We start from the raw sequence: 23,787 nt of genomic DNA, 5'->3' as shown, positions 1-23,787 counted from the left end.
TGCTGTGCTGAGAAGCGGTGGCGCGGAAGGGCTGGGTGTGCGGCCCCGCTGCCCGGGGGGAGGGACGGAAGCCTTCGCTGCAGCGTCGCACTTTGCTGAAAGCGGCTGGAAACAAGTGCGAAGTGACAAAACAAGGGAGAGAAAAAAAAGAGAGCTAATAGCTTCAACCTGTGTACGTAAGTCCTCTACCTAGCTTCTCTCTGAAATAGTAAGTACTAGAAGCTTTATAACGTGCTTGTCAAAAATGTCTAATGATGGTTACTTTTCTCAAGAGAAATGTAAACACTTCTGGTTATGTGTTTTGCTATTTCTGCTTATTTATTCTGCAGGCTGATTATGTTTTTATCTCGGAATGGGTAAGCTTCTGTCACTTTGGTGTCTTTGCAGTGACTTGAAGTGGCTTGGACTTTTTTAAACTAGAAGATGTGGAGTGGACTATTACCTTCAGGACTGAATGAAAGTGATGTTGACTTAAGTTCTGATGAGGGAGATGAATCGCATGGTTCTTTTTCAAAGGAAGATGTGAAAGAAGATACTGAAAAAGTTCAGCTTTCTGAATTCCAGGAGAATGGACCTGAAAGTAATGCCACCAGTGAACCCCTTTTGCTATCAGTGACGGATGGAGAAAATGAATCTCAAACATGCCCTTCTGGAGTTTCTTTAAATATGTGGAATGTGGGTATCATTACAAGCCTCCAAATGTCCAGAGTGTAAATGCAACATACTCGAAGTTGAATGGCTGATTCTTAAATTAAAATAACTCATCCTGGAATATTCAATATATAAATGTGAAATGAGATAAAATATGATTGAAATGCACTCATTGTAATATACCTTAGATTGTTTCAAGCAAGGTGGATTGGACTTTAAATAGGAAATGAATGTAACTTCTCTTTTTTTCCATAGCACAGTGGTGATGGAAAGCACAGCAGGGAGATCTTTGGGTAACTGTACAATTGTATAGAGACTTGTGTTTTCAGTAGTGTATGGGCTCTGAGCTTCTTTGTGACTGCTGTCTGTGTTAGTAAGGATTTACAGCTGAGTATATTCAGCCCCTGTATTAGTGATGCATTTCTGCAAAGTAGAGGCATTAGGTGCAGATATTCCGACTCTTAGTCGCTTATAACATCTTGATTTTCCTGTTGCATGTAAAGACTGAAAAATAAACCAAAGCGATCTGTGTTTTAGGCTTTTGAGTCAAAATGAGAATTGGCAAAAACTAGTTACTCTCCTCCGTCCATCTATCTGTGTAGGTAGCCTGCTGTGCAAGGACTGTGCTGTCAGTAATACTTGGATTGCAAACTACCAGCTAGGGACTAACGATACATTGAATAGCTCAGGAGTGCACAACCAGCGTAAGTGTATTATTCAGCATCATGTCCCATGAGAAAACTGGCAGGTTTGAATAGCCTTGGGATTTAGAGAAGGCAGAAAGTCAGAGAGAGGTGATGAAAGATTAGAGCCAGTTCCAGTTTAACACCCATCAGAGCTGGATGTTCTTGATGCATAAATTTTAATGTAATAGATCTAACAAGGTACTGAATAATGTGAATGCATAAAGTATTGGGACAACATTTCTCAGCACACTATGTAATTTTTTAAAAAATGAGAAAAAATTTAAAAATACTGATTTGTCTTTTCTTAATCTTTTAGAAATTTGTGGAGCTTCAGAAGAAAAACCGTGAAATGAAAATCCAAGCAAATCAGGGAAACAAAAGCCAAAAAAGAAAGCGCAGCAGAAAAGGTGTTTTATATAATTGCAGAATTTATTTTCTCAAAATGGAATTAGAGTCAAATACATTAGAAGTGGGATTTGCTGGGGCGGGGGGGGGAGGCTGTTTTGGTTAATGTTTTGGTTTTTTAACCAAGAATTGAATGCCTGAGTAGATGTATTCTAGCAATTATCTAGGATTTTATTTTTCCAGTTGTATACATCACTTGTAGGACTAGGTTGTAAATTGCTACTTCAAGTAATACATTCCTCTTTTTAAAAAGGGGGAAGAACTTACTCACTTGATACTGATTTATAATGGCTCAGTGTATTTCAGTAGTTACATAAAACATACTTTTGCATATTCTGGTTAAAGCTTCTTCACAGATATTGTAGGAGGTTCTTCATATGACGAGTCTTACAGCTGAGTGGTTTAAATCCCCATGATCATTGGGTAAAAATCCTAGCATGTCAGTCTTTCAAAGGAAATGTGACCAATTAGAGTTCTGTTAACTTCTTTGGATGCTGTAGGGTATTACTGTGTAATGTTGGATTTTTTTTTTTCCCTCCCTTAGAAAAACAGAAAAAGAACAATGAAGTGACTAAGAGGTATAACCAGGTCAATGTAATTACCTGAGGTTTGTTTTTAGTATTGGGCAAAACTTGTAAAAATACTTGACCACATGCATGGCCCAAGCCTAGCTTTGACCATTGTGTAAAATATCTGCTGAAGTTGTTCAGTGCCTCTGTCGGGCAGGCTGAGTACGATACCAGTGATTGTTTGATAGAGTTTATTGCTTGATTTTAAAAATCAACACAAATGTATTATTTAATGTAACTTAAAATGGATTTAATGATGTTTTGCATGTAACTGCATACAAGCTCCTGTTCATCTTGCCTCCTCCTCTTTTTCTTCCTTGGCAGTGTTAGGTTAATAGTTGGACTTGATGATCTTAAAGGTATTTTCCAATCTAAGTAATTCTATGATTCTGTAAGCTTGCTTTCAAGATTGGGGAATTACACTTATAGAGGGGAAGGAATAATTAATTTCACTTCCATTAAAAGCTGTGAATGGGTGAAAAGAGCACGTCTGCCAAATGGAAGAATTTCTTTTAATATTGAAAAGGATATTACAAGTTGTGGAAAGTCAACTGATTATATTAATGACTTTTTTGTTGTTGTTTTTAGTAGTCAGCAGTTGGTAAGTGAAGAAAAATGGAAAGAACTAACACAATACTTTGGAATCAATGATAGATTTGAATCGCCTGTGGATAGCAGGGCTCCACAAAAGGTGACTGTTGATACAAAAGCAATGTCAGCTTGTACTTGGCCGTAAAGAACTCAGCCTTAGCTGAGATAGGAATAAAACTGAGGCAATTAGAAAGTGAGTAAATGATCAAGTCACTCTGAAGAAGTATAATCTGCAGATTTTTAATGAGTTTCCTTTTAGATATCACATGAATCGTACTTGAGTTGAAAGGTTGCTGTGCTTTCTTTTAAGACGGTATCCTTGCTTGTTTCCTGTCTAGTTTTGCTTTCTATTATGAGAGACAGAAGACTTCATATGCATTGTTTGAGGGTTTTTTCCTTTTGTTTTTTCAGTCATGTTTTAACTTTTAAAATGTGTCAAGTAAATCCTTTAGTTGACACCCATGGCTGTAGGAATTAGAGGACTAAACCCACCATACAGGTTTACTGATTTAGAACACATTCTGTTCATATTATTGTGTGACTAGTCATATTTGAAATAACTGGTACAACATGATGGACAAGTTAAGAAGCTTGTTACATTGTGAGTTCGCCATAGCAGTTTGTTCTATAGTTTTCTAGTGAAGGCCTGTATTAAGTTCTATGACCTCAGGTGTTCAGTTAGCTTCCTTTATGATAAATTTTGTATTTTTATTTGCTTAAAGTAATTTTCTGCATGCAAGTCATGAGGTGTTGTTCCCTTCTGTCTGAGTTCTTACTTTTGATGGGTGTTAAGTTGTCATTAAACTGCTCAGGATAGATCCGGAATGAGGCCCAAAGTTTTAAAATCAGATGCTCTCCATCTAAGTTCAGAGATTTTATCACTAGTATAATGTATGTCTCAATAATTTCAGAAAAGACATCTAACAGAATTGGCTATCACTGCAGGTTCCAATTGTGCATTTTTTTTCAACTTCCACCTGAATAATTCAAGTGCAGTATTTGCAGATCACTGTTTCTCACTGTTTGCTTTTTTGCTTTTATCTTTTAAAAAGGTATATATTATGAAACTGTCAAATGTGTTTTCTTTAGCATCACTAATATTTAAAACCAGTGAGGCTGTAAATTGTCTTTTATGAGAGCACAACTTTTTGTGAAATTTTCAAGTCAGTGCCTATTACTCTGCTACACTTCTGAATTCCTTCAGAAGATTTCTACTGTAATTTCCATTAAATACTTACCTTCTATTGTTAAATTATTTGTAAATGTTGTTGTTAAACAAGTTATTTTATGCTGATCATAAAGGTTATTTCATATTTTCAGAGGTTAAATTCTGAAGCTTTTAATTGTTTTCCATAGGGCTGCTAGAATTTTTAATTTATTAGCACAGTGGAGTGGCACCATGCCAGAACTCAGTTTTTGGATAGAGATAAGATCTTAGAACTGTAACGATACAGTGGTAATTGCCATTCTTCATGTTACCTGACACATATATTTCACATTTTGTTTAGAAAGCTCCAGGGATGGAAGAGATAAGACAGATCTTCAGATGAAATTTTATTGTGACAGGCATAAACTAGTCCGTGTAATTTTTTTAACCTACAGTATTATCCTGCACATAAGGTGGAACTAATGCAATGATTTGTGCTCAGGCAGCCTTTCAGTGAATTCTTAATTATACTGTCCGTTACAATACATAGACAAAGTGATTTGTGTTACATAGAAATTACAGGTTTATGCACTGTCTTAAAAAATTTTATGAAAGAAATATTTTTAGAAAGGAGATGCTCCCTTTAAACATACTATTTCTTTATTTGTCCTAAAGATATTTGCTTCTCTTTTTCTAGTCTGGCCTTGAACTTAGCATAGAGAAGTCTGTGGCTGAAGGTGACATTGATAAGGCTGAGGAGCTGAGTGATAGATTAGCCATTCGTGAGGTAAGTGGGCTATTAACAAAAGCTCTGAGGAAACATTTAGTTTTGTACATCTGTACAAAAAGTGTCATAACTAAAATAGCATTGAAGATTGTTTGGGACATCTTTCCTATTTCCTAAGCAGATTTCTGTCAGTGATTGAAGGCTTTTGCTGCTGATCTAGTAATGCTTGGACAGCTGTAGCTATGTATAAGAGTTGAAAATACACCATGAATGATCCTAAGTAACCTTGCTTTAAGCCTTCGTGCCAACTCCACAAGTCAGAGGAGTCAGTAACTAGTCATCTGTATTGAGCTCTTGATTTTTCTACATGCTACAAGCCAGGAAAAGAGGAGTAGGATGTTCCTTATCTGTCGGTTCACACTGCCTCAGCTTTTTCTTTGCATTCTCCCCACAATAAGCTTGGGAAGCCTGAAAAAGGTAGAGATTTAACAAGCTTAGATCAAGACATGCTCAAATAAGAACAGATGTACCCAAAGTTGTGCGCCACTGCTTTTTTTCCTGTTTATTCATGTGATCAGGAGTTGATGGCTAGAAGAATTCTGAAGAAGAATGGGAGTAGATGGATGTCAAACGTACTTCTTTAGCCTTAGAATGATATTTATAGAAAGAATGAGTATTTTTTTGTTTGTCCTTGTCTCAATGCATATTTAAAAAAAAAAAAAAAAAATCCAGGTGAGAGAAACTCATTTTTTTCAAGATGTTTCTTGTTAGTTGGTGCCTATCTGGGTAATTTTCTGAAGGCTATGCTGCTCTTTGCTGCAAAAATTGGACCCTTTACATTTGTATGTAGCACTGAGTGAATACTTAAACTGGTAAGGAGTCTATCGGATACCTCTGGTAATTATAATTTCATGTAACAAATATTTAAATTGGTGCATGCATGGTAGGTGGTAGCAGCTAAAGTACATGATTGAAGTCCACGAAGACTCTTGCACCCACTGCTACTTGTATGCAGGGGAGAAAATGCAAAGGAAGAAAATTAGGATAAAAAGATATTTGGAATAGTTTTGAAGCTAGGTAAGAAAAAATAACTAAGTACTCCTTTGAGGTGAGTGGAGAAGCTGTAATTTTTAAGTCATCTGATTTATATAATTTAAACTATGGATGTTCTAGATTTATATTAGAAATTAATTATATAGTTTTTGCTTTCATTCCTCTATCTTGCATATTCTTCCATCTTCACAGAGATAATGGGGAATTTTCTGTCCCCTGTATATACTAGCAAAATTCAAATGTGTTAGAAAAGGATCAAGAAAGGAAAGACAAATTCTGAATACTTCTCATTCTCATACGAATATTTAAAATGTTTCCCAAGTACAGGGTTTCAAGCTAAGCTTTAATGTAAAATTGCAGATTTAAATCTGCGTAATGCAATATAATATTGTGATGGATTTCAAAACAGATGGCTTTTGAATGGGGAGTACAGTTCTTAAGGCTCTCGAAGTAAGGCTAGGTAAAACTAACTGTTCCTCGCTGCATGTTCCTACACAATCATTAAGCTCTTGCATTTAGTCACTCAGGGCAGTTTCTAATGACTAAACTCTTCTCTGCCTTTTCACCAGTGATCACAAAACTTCAATCCACAAAGATAACAGCTCTTGACGGTGACAGGAACGTGTCCTAATGTTCCTTTTAAGTCTGACCAGCTTCTTACTGGAATACTGTTACATTACCTTTCATGTGTACAACATGAAAAACACTTGCTGTTCTCCTTCACAAATGTCATTATCCCATTACTCTAAAGTGGTTAGAGTATCGTAATCAATAAAACATACTGAGGTTCTAGTGCAAATTGTTTGACTGTAAAAACAAATTAATGTAAGAAGTTTTAAGGTTTTGTAATATTTATGAAAAACTGTTATCTGATTTCAGTAGCCATGGGATTGTACAACATCTAGCATATCCCAGGTGCTACAGCAATGTATTATTATTTGTGGAACATTAGCTCCAAATTGTTGACTTTCAAATATTAGCATGTTGTAATTCTGAAAACAAAATGCTTGAAACGCTATTAGTATTCACAGCCTTGACTTGGTTTTGGTTAAGTGGCTTTATCTGAATAAATAGTATGTTGAAAGAAGGAAAACTCAAATGACTCTGGTTTGATCTCTTGAGGAGTTCTGTCGAGGCAGAATCCATGTGAATTCACTGGGGTTCTCTACTGTTATAAAGATGTGCTTACCTAACCCACTGCAAGATTCCTTTTTCTGTGTATGTGATTTTAAGAAGCTGTATTTAAAAAAAAAAAAAAAGATCTTTTAAATTATTTTTTATTCTAAGGAAATCATTCTAACAGTGTCTGATTTGATTCAGTGGAGAACTATAGAAAAAGATTTGATTATGGAAGAGGCTGATTCAAAAATCATTTTGTGTACAAGTACAATTAATAAAATACTACTTTCATATTGTATAGTATTGATTCAATCGCTACTTTTCCTTCTCTTAGCCATTTAAAGAAATGTCCCTTTTACAACTCATTTTACATAATACTCCTTAGAAGTGAGTTAATTTTTCAAGTGTGTGGCTATTTCTATCCCTCTTAACTTCCAAATGCAACACAACACTGAGGAAGTCAGGCATGGAACTATACTATGACTGTATTGAAGTACACCACTCCTGAAGTCTAGAGAAATAAGTGGATGAATTATTGTTCTTTTATCTCAACTTCATCTTTTTATGTATAGTTTTCATTTTTCTTGAGCAATGTTGCAGGGTTGGGGGCAGGCAGTGTATGAGAAACAGCTGCCTTCAGTTAGGGGTACAGCCCACCTTGCAGCCATGTGAAAAATGTTCAGTGGGTAGGTGTTCTTTTTGAAATCAGGTGTATGGGGTTTTAATCGGCACCATTTTCTTTTGCAAGAAGCAGTGACTGGAACCTGCTGATAAAGCTTTTGCTTTGAGGCACAGATCCCAGAGTTCTTAAAGCTGTTTCCTGCCTTAATAAGTGAAACTAATTTTTGATGTATAACATTTATAAGCCTGTGAAACTGATAGGGCAGCTCCAGTATTTAGAAAAATGAAGCCAAAAATAAACAGATGATGAGAATAGGCAGTAAAATTATGTCCTAAAAAGCAAAGGAATGCCAAAATGATGCTGTCAGCATGCTATCATTATGACACAGTGAGAAAAGGTTTTAAAAAAAATAAGATTCCTTTAAAATCAGTGATGATTTAGGCAATATGCATAACTTAACAGCTGCGAGTAGATCACTGAAGTTTACATCCTGAAAGCCTAGATGATACTGCTTTAAGGTTTTGGATCTTTTGGTTTCCATGTGGTACTTGTTGCAGGTTCTTTAAGGAAAATGTTATTGTACTGCTGTAAATGAGGCTTTAAGCAATACATTATTTGTTGCTTTCTTCTGCTTTGACAAATACTCACAAATGCTGATTTTGAAAGAAAACTGCTTAATCTAGTAGCATTTGAAGTTTTAGACTGAGAGAAGTTAGAACATGGACACCTTATGCTTGAGGCTCGGTATTTACTAGTGACTGCATGTGCGGCCATCGCCGCAGCATGTTCTCTTGTGGGGTCTTCAGCTTCACTAAGAGTTCTGGTAATTCTGAAATTCTTGATTGCGTCATTTTATGAGTGAAATTCTTCCTGAAAGAATGTGGGCATGTGTGCATTAAGTTGTACAAAATAATTTAGGCCATTAGTAACTCTGCTTCTTTGGCTAGACTGCTTCTAGAACCCAGTCTAGTTTGAGCATCGCAGTGCTGTGGTGCAGTTACAGTCTGTAAGATCAGTGCTCCTTTGATAAATTTTTGTTGAGCATCAACATAATGCAGGTGGGTCATACTGCTTAATCTGAACTGTGGGTTTTTAAACACACTATTAAACTGAATTATTTCTGTAATACCTACAACCTAGTATTATTAGTATCAAATAACTAGCAATTAATTGCCGTGTGCTCGTATGATATGCATAGTTAAGGTTTATTATTGTAATCCAGCTGCTGTCTTTGTTACAACATTCTAGGGCTTTCAGCATTGGTAGGGTCTCCTTCGTGTCTTAAATTTCTTCTTTTGAAGTGTAGAATGGCATACCTAAAGCTATTGTTCAAATGCTGCATTTAATGATGACTTGTCTAACTTGAGAGATGCCAACAGAAGCATTAATATTAATGTAGGAGTTACCCAAAAAATTCTGAACCTTTTAGAATGAAAGTTGTTGAGAGAATGAAGTTTATGTAGGCGTTTAGCTGGGCTGAGATAAAATGGTTTTCTAGGTGATGCTCTAGGGTAGGGTAGTTGAGATTTAATGGTAGCAGGTACTTGGATGTGTAGCTGGGAACAGACACTTGGAATTATGTCAACTTTTCTAATGCTTGGAAAACCTTTTTGGAATACTATCTTGAAATGTACTTTAATTTTTCCTACTGTGTTTGTGGGAACCTGACTAGATTTTTATTTTTTTTTAAGAATAAATGTTGATAAATTAGAGCACTGTGACTGTGCGCAGTTGGAGGTGTTTATCCTGTTGAGTAAGGATGGTATGTGGAGATATCTGGTAATTTCATTTTGCTATAAATCAGTTTCAGTTTGGAATGATACTTGTAAAAGTTCTTTTCCTAGTTAAACCAAATAATTTTAAAGGATTCTTCCCCCATACCCCTAATATAGAAACCTGAAAATATTTTCCAAGCTTTTTTTCCCCAGAGAAAGAATTTTTCATAGTGCTCTTGTACTCAAATTGTTGTGCAGTGTCTGAAGAAGCAGAGCGCAGATTTCTTATGGCTCTGATATTCTGAGAACTAATCTGGCTAAACCTCAAATTTTGCATTATGCTTGTGCTTTTTTGTTAACTGCCTGGTAGGTAGGTGCCACATTGTCTAAGAGTGCATTAGCCTGAGGACTGTAACCTGAACATGATAAAATAATCTTGACCATGCTAGACTTACCTGTAAAAAGGAACTTTTAAAATATTTTATTTAGCATGCTAAATTACTGGAGTAGTTGTCAGTCCCTAAATAGTGCAGGCTTTTTGACAGCACTGTTCCTAAGCTCTTGGCTTAGAGGCTTCTGGCATTTTGGTGAAACACTTCTAAAAAGCTGCAATTTATAGGGAAACTATGGTATTATAATCAAGCTTAAATGAAAGATCTACATTGTAATCGATTAAATTAATTGGCTATTCACCAGGATATCATTCTCATATTACAGCAAGATCAGTCCTGCTGTTGTCTGTTGCATCAGTTTTGATCATTTTCTAATGATCAAATTAGTATCTGTTGTCTGTAAGTAACTTCTAGTCATCCAATTTAGAACAGGAACTACACGAGCAAGGTTGTATGTCATAACCATTGAGAACCATTCTGGAAGCTGTTTTCCATTTAAAAATCTGGGTAGGTTATGAGGTCACACACACATTGCTGGTTCAGAGCTCTTCTATTGGTAAAATAAGAGTTTCGTTTTGAAATTCTGTGCTACGTTCATAGTTTGTCACAGTGCTTTTAGGTACCTGAAGAGATGGATGCAATTTTATATGGAATGTAACCAAGCAGCAATTAACTTGGAAATCTTGCCCATTGAAGGAGTTTATTTTTTTTATCTCAGAAGGTTTTTCTTTCTAACGCTTAGCGGAGGTGCTTCCAAATATCTCTCTTCGTTGAGGTGGTTTTCTTTTAACCTTTGGAACATGGCAGGGTTATCACCTAGAATTACATTCTTATTGCTCCCTTAATTATGTATATCTTTTCCTTAACAAACCTTAAAAAAAGATTTCAGATGTTACAAGTCTAATTAAAGAGACAGACAAAGCACAGTTTATACTGTAGATTTTTTCTGCAGTTCAATTAATCAGCATGTTTTCTCTTTTAATTAAAACCATTTTAGTAAATTAAAGCCCACAGCAAAACACATATATAATTTGTTTGTAATTAGCTCTTAATTGGTGGTAGTTGAAGCTTAGCACCCTTGGTTTCTTTCTTCATGATTGCCATTTTATTAGCAGCCAGTCATTAATTAATCTTTTTTTCTAATTAGCTTATAAAACTGTTGATGGCACATTATTGTAAATGTGATTTTAAGTTCAAAGCTTGTTAATAAGCTTTCTTACTTAGAAGAACAGAGATAAAGAAATTGCTGAAAACAGTACTACAGTTCTTTTTTTAAAACTGCCTTTCTTATAAGGGGGCTGTGTAAAGCATCTAACGGCTTATAGTCAATTTTTTAATGCTGTGTTTTCTCATGAATGGAAGAAGTTACTTGCATTTAAATGTTTAAATCTAGGAAAGAGCTTAATATTAGAACAGTTTTCTGTCCTTGCTACATTACTGTGTCATCCAAATATAATTTGATGTTGTAATACACAGCATAAAAATATAACAAAGGTATTACAAAGTATTTTACAGTAGAAGTTCAGCACATCATTGAAAGGGGACAATTTTCACTGCAAAATCCACTCTGTATTCTTGTTTGCTTTATATATTTTATATACGTCAGCAGTGGATAACATTCCATAACATAAAAGGAGAAAATCATTGCTAAAGGCAAGCCTGAAATAACTAGATTCATATTTGATGAGAAACTGTAACACTGTATTAAAAGGCTGTTTGGCTTCTCTGGTATGATCATAGGGTATTTCAGGACCTGTTTGAATATAGATGTTTTGTTAGAGCTTCTGTAGGTTTAGCATTTCGTATATCATACCTAAATATTTCTGGAGCAGTTCTTGAATCTGTTGTCTCATTACTTGTATCGTTCAGCGTTTACATTGCACAGGGCTGTCTTAATGAAAAGTCTTTGCTGTGTGATATTTAATGCTAAATGTCTTGATTGTCAAGGAAGTTTTCTGGAAGTTACAGTAGATTCTGTTGCAACTTAATAAAAATGTTTTCTCTTCTGCCTGAACTTTACATACTATTTCAACTTGAGCCATTTCTTTGCTTGTTTTGAAAGTGTTTTATGATGCTGTGCAAGAAACACTAGAAAGGGATAGCTGACAAGGAAAAAATTAAAAATTGGATAAAAAGTAAATGAATAATGTCATATTACTAAAAAGATGAGAGGCTAATTTGTGCCGACTTTTTGCTAATTTTGTTCAAGCCTCAAAATGAGGAGCTGTCACCCGTTCTGTGTAGCACTGATGACAGTGCCAATGATCCATGAAATAAGCTGCCGCTGGCTTTGTTCTGATAAGAATGAACAAATCTGCACAATGTACGGCTCCCAGAATCTCATTTTCATACTTGCATGCAGGCTAAAAGAAATAAGCTGTTTGCAGGCTTGATTAATCAGACATTTGAGGGTTTTTTGTCTCTTTGATCTCTTTCGTCTCCTAGGTAACTTGCTTGACATTAATGTTGAGCTTGAGTAAAGACAATCAGGAATTGTAGACCAAACTGATATAAAAATTAAAGACCTTAACACTTTAAGTACTCCAGTAATGGTTCCGCTTTACTTCAGAAAACATCTGTTTTCATTTAATTAAAGAACAAAAGAGAATGGCATAAATATTTTTCATAGAGACCTGTTATTCCATAAAAAGTTAAAATATGATAATCGGTATTTTTAAATAAATGCCTTGAAATTGTTCAAAAAGAAGCAAAGCTTCAGAAATTTGTTACAAGGTAACAATTTCAGATGAGCAGAAAATTTATGAAAAATAATGGATAAGGAATTTTCATTTATGCTACATTAAACATCTAGAGTAAGATACTTGACATGATTATTGGTCAACTTCAAAATGGAAAGGTCTTTGCCCTGTAGAAACTAAGTTGTTTTTTAAGTTTGTCTTAAAAATATATATATTGTGTTACAAGGATGAACCATTATATCAGCTTTACTACCCAATATGATTTACACACTTTAAACCTGTAAAATTGAAAGGAATTTAAAAAAAAAAAATGTCGCAGTGCGTTTGCTTGAGGTTATGCAGACGCTTTTACAAATCTTCCAAGTGGCTGTAAAGATGAATGCCTCAAGGGTCTAGCCAGGGCCCTGCTTTTCCAACCAGCTAAAGCCCTTATCTTAAATCCAAGCAAAGTACCATTAATCTTTTTGAAAGACCTTTTATGGCTTTTAATATATCCCAAATTAGAACATTTTACACCCTTGGTTCCTGAAATATGGTGATAAAAAGCCTTTAGAGCTTAATTTTCCTTACTGCGTGCTCTGACCAATTTGCAGTTCTTTGTGATAATGTTTAGACACCTTAATTAAAATGCAGCAAAATATTGGATGTTCTATATGGAAAATGCTGATACTTTGACTACACAAGAAATTGTTGGATATATTCATGCTTTCTTACTTCTTTTAAGAATGTATTTTATTGAGTTATCTGATGACCTGAAACGGTGTGTGTTTGGGTTTTTTTGGTTTTGTTTTTTTATTTAATGTAAACCCATAGATTTCTTTGGGCGGAGGAGCGGGGGAGTGGAGATGTGTGTCTGGGTGTGGGTGGGAGCAGAAGATGTTTAATCTGACTAAAATATGTGTGTGTGTTTATATGCAACATACTTGTTTGCATGTCTTAAAAATTTGAGTCTATGTAGCCTGGAATTGATAATGTTGCACAATGTTTCTCCTTTTATTACCACATACACTACAGAGGATCTTATTATACCATTTTTTCCATACTTTTCAAGGATGGAAGAACTCAATCTGTCTTCCAAGAAACACACATCAAAAGATTTTTGTGCAGCACTTGTGTATAGCTTGTGTGTATGTGTATAAGTGCTCAAATAGGCCACTAGAATATATTTTAAGGAGATGCTGTTATTTGTCACATAGTAAGAGTTAATGTTCAAGTATGTTAGGAGATAAAATACAGTTTAAAAATAAAGTCATGGTTCTGCTGACTGCCTGACTTCAGCCATCAGATTGCTGTATTCTTTTAAGCTAATAATTAGGCCTATTTCAATTAACAAGTAAACATTTTTTGAATACTTTGGTGAATTTTCTCAAGCATTTTTATACTGCAAGTATCCATGCAAATAGGTGAATGTTATGTTCTAGTCTTTGACTTGGGATTTGGCAGTTCAGATGTTGGCACTGAATTACTGATTATATAAAATGTTAATGCTCAGGGGAAAAATGATGTAGTTAATAATACAAAAGTTTTGAAATGTCTTGTCACATGAATTATTTTGTGCATCAAAATGATTCCATAGGTACATATTGATGACCTTGTAACACATGCAAATAGTAGGTTAAAAACTCATTTAGCATTACTTTGCACATTTTCCTTTTAAAATATTATGCTTACCTCTCAACTGTTTGTGTTGCCAGTGTTTAGAGTTTCAAACAAAGCACAAACTGGTGTTGTGCTTGCTGCTTACATGCATGTAGGCTCTCAAAGCCTTCTGCAGAAAAGCTGCTTTCTTGATTCTTAAACCCTAACAGGACCATAAGGTAGAATACCTTGTAGTGATGCTGTTCTGTTTCACTTTGCTAACAAAATGATCAGGGTATCAACCTACATACGGTGTGGGTGTTTGATGGGAGAGTTGTAGATGCGCATCTATACCCAAAGATGTGTTTTTTGAGTTTTCTCTCATATGGATAACACATCTCTCAGTAAACAAGAATTTCAGAATTTCATCATTATAGATGCTGCAGATTATTGACGTGTTCCATTAATAATGGAACTTTAACCAAAGTCTTAGTGTTCTCTCACTTGGGTTTCCCATGCCTCTCTTGTTTGATGCTCCCATGACCTTTGGGGGAAATTTAGAATATCCAGTCAGAAAGATGTTAGCTAACTTTAGTAGGTTTGGACTGGATAGGAAGAAAACCTGTTTGTCCGCATCACAGTTTGTAGCAGTCTAGGCTAAACGAATTGCTTGTTTGTCTTGCAGAAAAGCAGTAACTTTTAAGATCAAATTCTTCCATAATTCATAATTTAGTTGCAGATAATGTCAAGTCATGACAGCAATCACAAAATGTAACTACGGTGAACAAGTTATGAATGCTGATTAAGGAAAATAATCTGGTCATAGTTCACAGTACCTTCTTCCATCATCTTTGCTTTATTCTTTTTCCCTACCTTGACATTCACTAAAGTGAACTTAATTTTCACAGTGTGAATAAGTTTATGAAAGTAAAGTAGTATTCACCTACAGCCTATTATGACCTTACTTGAAAAGCATGCATATTATCGCTCTAATAATCTAAAAGCTGGTAATGTGAAGACTAAATGCCAGATGGACTCTAAGGACACTGCTTCATTTACGTTCTGGACAGACTGATAAAAACATGACTGCTGGTGCTACTGGAAGATGTGTAGTAGTAGCAGTTTTTCCTGTATAAAAACGTCTTTTTGGGTGGTTTTCGTATTGGCAAGACCTGATACTATTATGTTAGCACAGCTGAGGTCACAGACTGGTCTTAATAATGGAGACTCTGTGTGGTATCTATGTCTATATATTTATTAAAACAAACAAACAAAAGGATCTAGTGGGCTGTTGCCTCTTGCTTTTATTCTTGAAAATGAAGGATTTGGTGAAAAGGATTGCTTGCCCCAGGATCCCACTCCTCTGTATTCCTCTCAAGAGACATTCTTGCTTGCCTGATCTAATAGTACAAGCATCAGCCTAATATTTGAAAGGTATTAAAGTATTTATTGACTTTTGAGAAACAATATCGGACCAAGTAATTTGTGAGGCTTAAATTTCATATGAGCCATTTGCATCTATTCAGTTTTCCTTTTGTTCCTTTTTATGTCTTAGTTTGGTGTGAAAATTGCCAAAGCTGCTGCTTGCCGCAACTTTGTGAAAGCCAAGCAAGAAGCAGAGGCTGCCCAAGAAGCTCGAAAGAAAAAGAAGCTTGCTTGGGGGTAAGTCATTTGAGTATGGAATTAAACATTTGTGGTTTCATTGGCACTAAGTGCATACAATAGAATCTCAGTTAAATGTTTTCGTAGTTGAAATAGGCTTGTGCTAATCTTATTTGTTTAGTTTAACCTTGTTGGGGTTTGGGGGGTGTGTGTGGTTTTTTTTAGTATCGGACTTATGTACACAGGCTTTGCCAGAATGAATGTATTGGTTATATGGCTACATTTGCGTTCATGTCTTTATTACAGTATTAAAAATAAGCTTTTATTTTTGTTGGGTTTTGGAATAGTATGGTTGAATACCTGAAACACATATGCTCATGATTCCCAATGTGGTTTTTGTGCTCTATTTCAGATTTGAAGCCAAGAAAAGATGGGAAACAAAAAGCAACATGGGATACATGTAATCCATCCTATTTTCCTCACGAGTCAAATAGCTGGTTTTACCTGAAGAATCTTTGTGGGTGACTTCTTAAACCTAAACACAAAAAAAACCCCAACACATCAAATTCATTGTGTTTCTCTTAATGCTGTTAGACTGCAGTGTCTTGTTTTGGTGCTCTTACAGTGTAGAAAAAATACTTTCTAAACATCAATGCTATGTTAAATATAGTATTTTTCTCCAAAATATGAAAGTCTAACACAATGCATTGTAGAATACATTTGGAGTCTGGTAGAGAACTTTCTAAAATTGGAATAAAATACTTGGTCCAACTGTGTTCTGTGCTGCACTGCAGTTAAACGCATGGGTGTAAGGAGAGGCATACTTTTTCCTGCTAAGGTTATACAGACTTAATGCAGTAAGTACTACTTCTCTGACTGTTTGAAAGGTTGGGGGGGCACTAAATAAAGAAAAGCAAAACAACCCTACCTGTTTAAAACCATTATTATTTATGGGCTTCATAAATATAAGCAGAAAAAAAGGGCTGAAAAAGTCCATCCTCCATCTCCTACGAGGATCTGGTACTATTCATCATGTCCTGGTGCCATGTTCTTCAGAATATTTCAAATTCCTATTTTCCTTCTCAAGAACCAAAGTTCTGAAAGTCCCAGTTTCTGTGAGCAGATGAAGTGTAGAAATACATATATTGAAATATATCTGAAATATGTTGTGCAGTTAGCTGCGCCCAAGAAACAAATGCAGATTTTACTCCAAGTCAAATGTTTTATAGATCAATTAGGTTTTGAATATTTATGTTATAAGATTATAACAGGAATTGATGATAATGTTTCTTCAAAATTGTTCTTAGTGAAAAGTAAGGACACATTCAGAACTAATAACTTTTTTCCCTGAAGCTCTTGCATATGTGTTTAGTCACCACAATGCCTGAATTGAATTGGTAATGTATATGTCAGTTATTGTTAACCAAGATTAATATGTTTCAGGCCAAAGGTATGGTATTAGCGTAATGGTGATTTAGTGTGTAAGTACTTGAGGCTAAAACAACTTGCCAACAAATAGCAATTTGAAGTTTTACGGCACCAACTTAAAGAGTTTAGGTTTGCAGTCCAACATGGAATAGTGCATTTTTGTTCATTAGCCCTCAGGATGTTTGATTCTTTTTCTCTTTTTAGCAGAACATCGTATTTCTTTCACAAAGATGTGAGTTTGCAATATGGTAATCTGCAGTTAGCTGTAATTAGTTACGATGACAGAGTTGAATACAATTGCCAGGATTGTAAATCAGGGGCTAAACAGGTTTCTGCAGTATAACATCATAAATCTCGCACTATGGTTTACAAACTACATTGTCTTTAGAAACTTTGGTGTGGAAGGAAGCAAATGATACCTCTTTGATTATAAAGGTAAATTCCATGTTTACTTGTATAAACAAACAGGTTACACAATGAACCTTCATCAAGATTTTTCTCAGTTCCAAATGTGTGTGTCTAAACCTTGCAGGCACTCTGTCCCTAATTTCTGTTACTTCTTTTTAAGCAGCTGGCAGATGAGTGTTAGATACAGTTGGCCTTTCTGCTTGCTATATACTGAAAACCAGAATGATGCTGATAATTTTGTGCTGAAAACATCAGCAATGTTCCATTTAAACATTTAAAAGTAGTGTATATTAAACAGATACTATACCTTTTTTTTAATAGTTGCTCTTAATGGTGATAGTATTTATTAGTCAAAGATCTCTGCCTCATTATAAGGATCAGTGCAGTTTGATACGAAAGAGTGCTTTAAATGAAATCCAAACCCTCAAAACCCAGCTATTGTCTGAGATCCTGCCAGCCCGCATTTGTCACACAGTGCGTACCCAGCCACCTGTAATACTTTTCACTTAAAATAACCAATTAGTTTTATGTTAGGCCATTAATAATGTAACTATTTAGGAAGTATGCAGAATATTGCATTGGGTTACTTGTGCAATGAATTTTAAAATGATCACATTTCAAGTATTTTGATCTACCTAAAGTATTTGCTTAGAATATGTAAATTCCCAGAATTATACTATGTTCAAAAAAACCCTGATTAACAGGGAAAATACAAAAGCCTAATACAGCTTTATAGAGATCATCTGAATACCTAATAAATAAATGAATGCAGAACTGTACCTTTAATAAACATCCTCCTAAATTGCTGACCTGATTCTAAGATGTCTTGCATGTTTGACACTTTTTTGTAAAGTAGTTTTTCTGTGATGTGAATTTTGGCCAAACAAGTAAAACTGTGTTTTGAGATTTAACTTTTCCTGTTTTCTAGCAGTGTTAAAACAATCCAGATGCTTGTTTCAGTTAACTGAAACCTTTTTAATCAGCTTAAACATATAATCTCTTACACTGAACTAAATTTGAGATGTAATAATTCTTTTAGTAAATGAAAAGTTTGCACTATCTCCTTATCTGACTCAAATTAAGTATGTAGAGGAATGTATATTAATTTCAGTACAAATTTGGCTTCACAACAGATACTTACTAGGATCTCATCTGATATCTTGAGTTGGGCAACAGTTTAAAGGCAGCCTTGCCTAAGCTACTTCCTACCCTTCAGAAGCCTTGAAGAACCTAAATGCATGCACTAATTTTGCCCCCATTTTTTCTCCACCACAATTTCGTATTTCTTCCAGCTGTAACCATGGTACTCTCTTGGGTATCCTGAGTAGTCTTATGTCATTTGAGGAAAATTCTTGTAGCTTCCCAAGTGCACTTCTCTGGACTAAACGGAAAAACTAACTTTGAAAAGGGGAATGTCCTCTCACAATTACCCATTGTTCTTGAGCTGCCTGGCCTGATCAAAGCCAGCTCTACTACATGCCAAACCTTGCCAGTAAGGCCTCTTAACCAAGTCTTATTACTCAGGTACTACAAGAGAGTGAGGTGGGTAGTTTGCTTTTGGTTTACCATAGACTCAGTGGATGTCAAGTTGATGGCTCTGTGTGTTGTTCTACTAAGCAGTGTAGACACTCCTGCCGTACGCTTCTCACTCGCGTGGGTATTGTACTTTTTAATTTCTCCTCCCATCTGGGGATAGTCCAGACCCATATTCTTGCAGTTCTATTGTGTTCTAAGGCCTACACAATCAAGAAATAAATTGTTCATCAACTCCTGTGATAAAATACAGCCAGTTTGAAGTTTGACAACAGCATACTAATACAAGTACTAGTATTTCTTAATACTGCATTCCTGAGCTCCTAAACCAAAGAGTGGCTGCAGGGACAGTTTGACAGATAAAAACATATATATAGTTGTTAGAGTTTTAATAGTTTTTTGCCTGCAACCATAATCTGTATTTTTTTTTTAGTTTAATTCTGTTGGCCAAGTTTCAAAGATAAATGTGGTGTGTAATAAGCCTTTGCAACCTCTAATTTGTGAAGGAGTGTCCGTCCAGTTAATACTTGCTCATTGAAGCAAGGGGTTTTGAAATAGCTGAAGTACGAACTGTAATTACTGATGTCTGTTTCCTATTCACCTATGGTTTCTGGCATTTGATCAAAAAATGTAATGTATTGCTTAATCTCATAGCATTCCCCACTTGCAAAAATATTTACTTCATGAGAATTGTACAGTACTAAATGACCTCAGCAAAACCAGAGTAGATTTTTATTTGGTATTGCTCCACTAACGTGTATTTTTCCTGTTATTTTTGAATGTTAATAATTTAGATATGCATGTATATATAATGTATGTCTACTGTAAGCTCAAAGCATTTAAAAAGTATAAAATATATTAATAATAAGGAGGGGGTTTTACTTCACAAGTGGGGTGGCTAAAAAGAAGAATAAAAAGGTTGAGCAATTTATGTGAGGATAAACTGCAAGCTGGTAGCGAAGTGGTGAATGGAATCTGGTTTATATGCAGTTTGTCATAGCTGGAAATAACATGGAGAAAGAAGTCCTGAACCGATGTGAGGCAGGTGCCTAAATCTCTTTGAAAGCCTTTGGGAATTGGGTGCCTTTGTTACCATCTATCCTACTGAGAGGGTAAAAAAAATGGGATATTGAATGCAGATGTTCTAAGCATCGCAAGAGTAAGTGGAAGCCCTAATTTCATTTGAGAAAAGTCGTCATCTTTCTTGTTGAAAAATGCCTGCATTGCTTTGATCTGCCTCCAGCTGCATTTATTATACCATCAAATCTTGTCTTCCTGGTTTCCTTGGGACTGTGTGTTACAGAGTTGAGAGTTTTTCTATTTCTTTGCTTAGAATCAGACCTGGAATATAACATTTTCTCCTCCAAAGCATATGAGTTGGATATTAAGAAACACAAACAGCCAATTTTGTATATAAAAATGAGCTCTACAGGTTTTGCACATGATGGTTCTTAGCATGCTCATTCTTTCATTACGGTCATAAATATGATGAGCACCGTCTGAGGAAGGAGGAAGCTATTTGCAGTGAACAGACAGCATCATGCCAAGATGTTGGTTGAGTTCCAAATCAGAGAGGCATGTCAGTTACTGAATCATCATCCTAACTTAAATAGTACATTCATTTGTCTTGGAGCTTCCCAGGTATGCTGACTGTTTATGACCACAGACTGAAATGACCAGTTGTATTTCTGTATCACATGTCTCAATGGCTCAATGCCTTTCGCAGCTTCTGCTGTAACTGAGTGCAACTCGTGATGTAAGAGAAAAGATAGATCGGGAAATAAGGCTTTTTACCCAAATGAGAACCGACTGCTTTCTGACAGCCAAAGAGTGAGTTCATCCTTTTTGGCAACCTATCTGAAATGGCCAATGCATTCATATACCCCAAACAGCAAACACAGATACCGAGTGAAGTGTAATGCTGAATGCAGTATCTCATAGCTAGATGGTATTTATAGTGTTTTAAGGCTTTCTATGTAGATAATTGGTTGCTGACCTTGTAGGATTTTCCTTAATAGTGAAATGCTAGTTGGCCTCTACCAGTAGAGGTGATCAATTCCAAACTGGTAGCGCCCTGGATTTACCAGAACTGCTCAATGAGACAATGAAAAATAATCTGCATCTTCTCTAATGACTGTGATGATTCTGTGAAAAATGATCTGCATCTGTGATGAAAAAAGTCACGTTCTCTTGTGAACTGAAATGATTCCCAACATAACCAGGGACCCTCAGGACTATTTTTTTTAACATTGATTCCTCTTCTGTAAAATTTATAAAAATACTTAGAATATAATTGTGGAAAAGTTATTTCACGAGCTCCCCAAACTACGCTTTCTGTAATAGCATAGGTTTCTAAGAAAGCCCTAAATAAACCTAGGTGTAATGCATTAGTATAAGCTGTAAACACCCAAAGAATATTGGAGGGTTGACGCGTTGCATGATTCGGCTTCTAATTACCATCAAAGAGTGTAGCGTGGAGCTTTTATTTTTCCCAGAGTTAATGAAGAGAGCATTGAGAGCAGCCTGCTAGCAAGAGCTGTCCTGTTATCTGCTGAAGGAGTACACAAGCTGCAAAGGGGGAGAGTCAGCCAAATGGGCATTTCCAATTTGAACACTTTTCTCTTTATAGAAATATGTTTATAAAATGTCTTCCACTCTCACCATAGCAGTGCCAATGGCCTTTCCCATAGAAATACAGACATCACAGAATATTCTTTGTTAAGAATTATTTCCTTTGCTTCTCTCGCTATGGTTTTTTTGTTTATTCTAACAAACAACATTTTAAAATAAGCTTTGCTTTAGGTCACTTTCATTTTTAAAGAACAGCTCGGAGAAGGGATTTGGGTGCACTTTGTCAAGCAACAGCATGCTTTTCCAAGCTCTGCGGGGCTGCCGTTTCATGTTGTACCTTCAGCAGGCTTTTTGAAGATCTGTGTGTGTCCCATCTCACACCCTGGAGCAAGCTGCTGGCCATTGGGGTCAGGACTTCAGGTTACCCATTTCTGCTGTGTTCCAGTTTCTTCTTCCTAAAGGAAAAAGTGGCTTATTTTTAAAGCAGTTTTCCTTTCAATGATCCAGCTTAGAGTGCGGCTCCACAAACAGTTCCACAAGGTTAATTGGGGGAGTGACAGAATGGGGCAGGGAGCAGAAGGGAAGATGAGGTTCCTACAGAAGAGGAAAGAGGGAGGGAGGGAATGAACCTCCTACACTGGCGTTATCTCGGGCTGTGCTGCACTCAAGGGCCCCGTGCTTAGTTTTAGTCTGACAGCATTCCCATTGGAATCAACCTTCATTGATTTTGATAGCTGATGATAATGCTGGGCATTGTTGTTGCTAAATATAATTATGGATTTGAAGCACAGAATTATTTGATGTAATTAATTTTCTTTTTTCTGATTCATTCAAAAAGCCCATGCTCTAAGAATATACTGCCAGACTCTTTCATCATGAAAGTGGCACAATTTAGCTACAGACTAATCTCTGGGGATCATATTCTGCTGCCCTGAATCAGGAGGAGCCTTTACTCCAAAACTGGTTGCACTGGAATAAATAAGGGTGACAAAATTTGCATGAAAACAAATTAGACTGGAGATGTGGACCTGCATTTGCTAAGGGGTATGGATGTTGTCTCCTATTTCAATGCTGAGTAGAGAAGAATGTATAAACCTTTAAACTCTGAAGGCAACTCTTAGGTGGAGAAAATGAACCAGGCATTGCTGTGTTTGGTGCTGCTCAACATAATCTAGCACTCAAATGCTAATGCTGGTTAACTGCCTTGCAGGTGCCTTGAGCTCTGTTCTTTTACATTAATCTTCATTGGTCCTAGCATCTGCTTGTTGCCAGGGTTCTGTCAGATATTTACAGATCCTCAAAATGTGATTCCTAGTGGATTTAATGGGCTTCATCAAAAGATCTGGGCCTTCCCTCTGAGGTTTCTGGAATATTTGCTTTCTCACACTCTTGAGTAAGGTGAAATGGAACAGGTTGTGTGGAGGAGTTTTTAACTAAGAGCCATAAGGGAGCATTGTCAGATGCCCAGGTTTCAGACCCTACTTCTTTAATGCAAGGTGTATTGGAGCTGGGAAAAAAAGAAACATCAGGAAAGGAATTGAGAGCAGAAGAGGCTGGAGGACCAGAGATGAAGGAAGGCAAATGGTTGGTGGAAACTTTTCCAGCTCTACTGATGTCAATGGTGAGATAGTTTGTCGATTAAAAACCAGATGCTTGGTTTACACAGGTTGAGAGTGCATGACTTGCTGTTATTTAGGTACAGGAAGATGCTAAACAATTCATTCAAGGCCTCCTGGATGTTGTTTATATTTCAGCATGTGAGCTCTGTAAAATTCAACACAACTGCTGCTGTAACAACAAAAAAGACCTTCCCAGAAATGTTTTTTGTACTGTTCAGTGAGAGCTTGATCACAGCTGGCATGTCGCTTTCATTACCCTCACACAAGAACCAGCTGCCTGCTACCGGAGGTGTACCAGTCACCATCGCTAAGGCTGCTGGTAAGAGGTGCAGTAACCAGCAAATAGCCCACGTACAACACATTTTTGGTGCCAGTTGGGAATGCGCACACCTTCATCGGCAGAGTTCCATAGTTCAGGAGGAAGTTCATGGATTATACAAATTGATCAACTCATCAGTTAGTGTAATCTAGTGAGAATGTTCCTGTAATCCTGAATGTCTTCTGAAAGTGTCTCCCCATGGTCATGCGATGTAGAAAATATAGCTATAGCGTAACCTCTGCTTGTCATATCTGAGCTCCCTCTGGTGTGGACAGAATGTGTACTGCTTGCACAGATGTGAATAAAATACTACTTGAGTAGCAATTTTACTCTCGTTGCCCCTTAAGTCAAAT

The 23,787-nt window shown here is 36.2% G+C and overlaps 1 protein-coding gene across 6 annotated transcripts; it reads left to right on the top strand.

The window, feature by feature from the left end:
* Window positions 1-7: 7 nt before the first annotated feature.
* On the top strand, window positions 8-23,787 carry FAM204A (family with sequence similarity 204 member A). 6 transcript variants are annotated; one of them, XM_035896884.1, is made up of 8 exons: window positions 8-172; window positions 388-675; window positions 1,654-1,744; window positions 2,287-2,320; window positions 2,900-3,002; window positions 4,747-4,836; window positions 15,510-15,616; window positions 15,969-23,787. In XM_035896884.1, exons 2-8 carry the CDS (start codon window positions 424-426, stop codon window positions 16,018-16,020), a joined length of 729 nt encoding a protein of 242 aa, XP_035752777.1. In that variant the 5' UTR covers window positions 8-172; window positions 388-423; the 3' UTR covers window positions 16,021-23,787. The 6 variants fall into 6 exon arrangements, with proteins under 6 accessions (XP_035752777.1, XP_035752776.1, XP_009639711.1 ...); XM_035896883.1 differs by having other exon boundaries at window positions 8-176; XM_009641416.2 differs by having other exon boundaries at window positions 8-208.

The sequence above is a fragment of the Egretta garzetta genome, unplaced genomic scaffold, assembly GCF_000687185.1.
Source record: "Egretta garzetta isolate BGI_Z169 unplaced genomic scaffold, ASM68718v1 scaffold486, whole genome shotgun sequence".
NCBI lineage: Eukaryota > Metazoa > Chordata > Aves > Pelecaniformes > Ardeidae > Egretta > Egretta garzetta.
The sequence above is the reverse complement of the archived record's forward strand: the minus strand, read 5'-3'. Positions and strand labels throughout refer to the sequence as shown.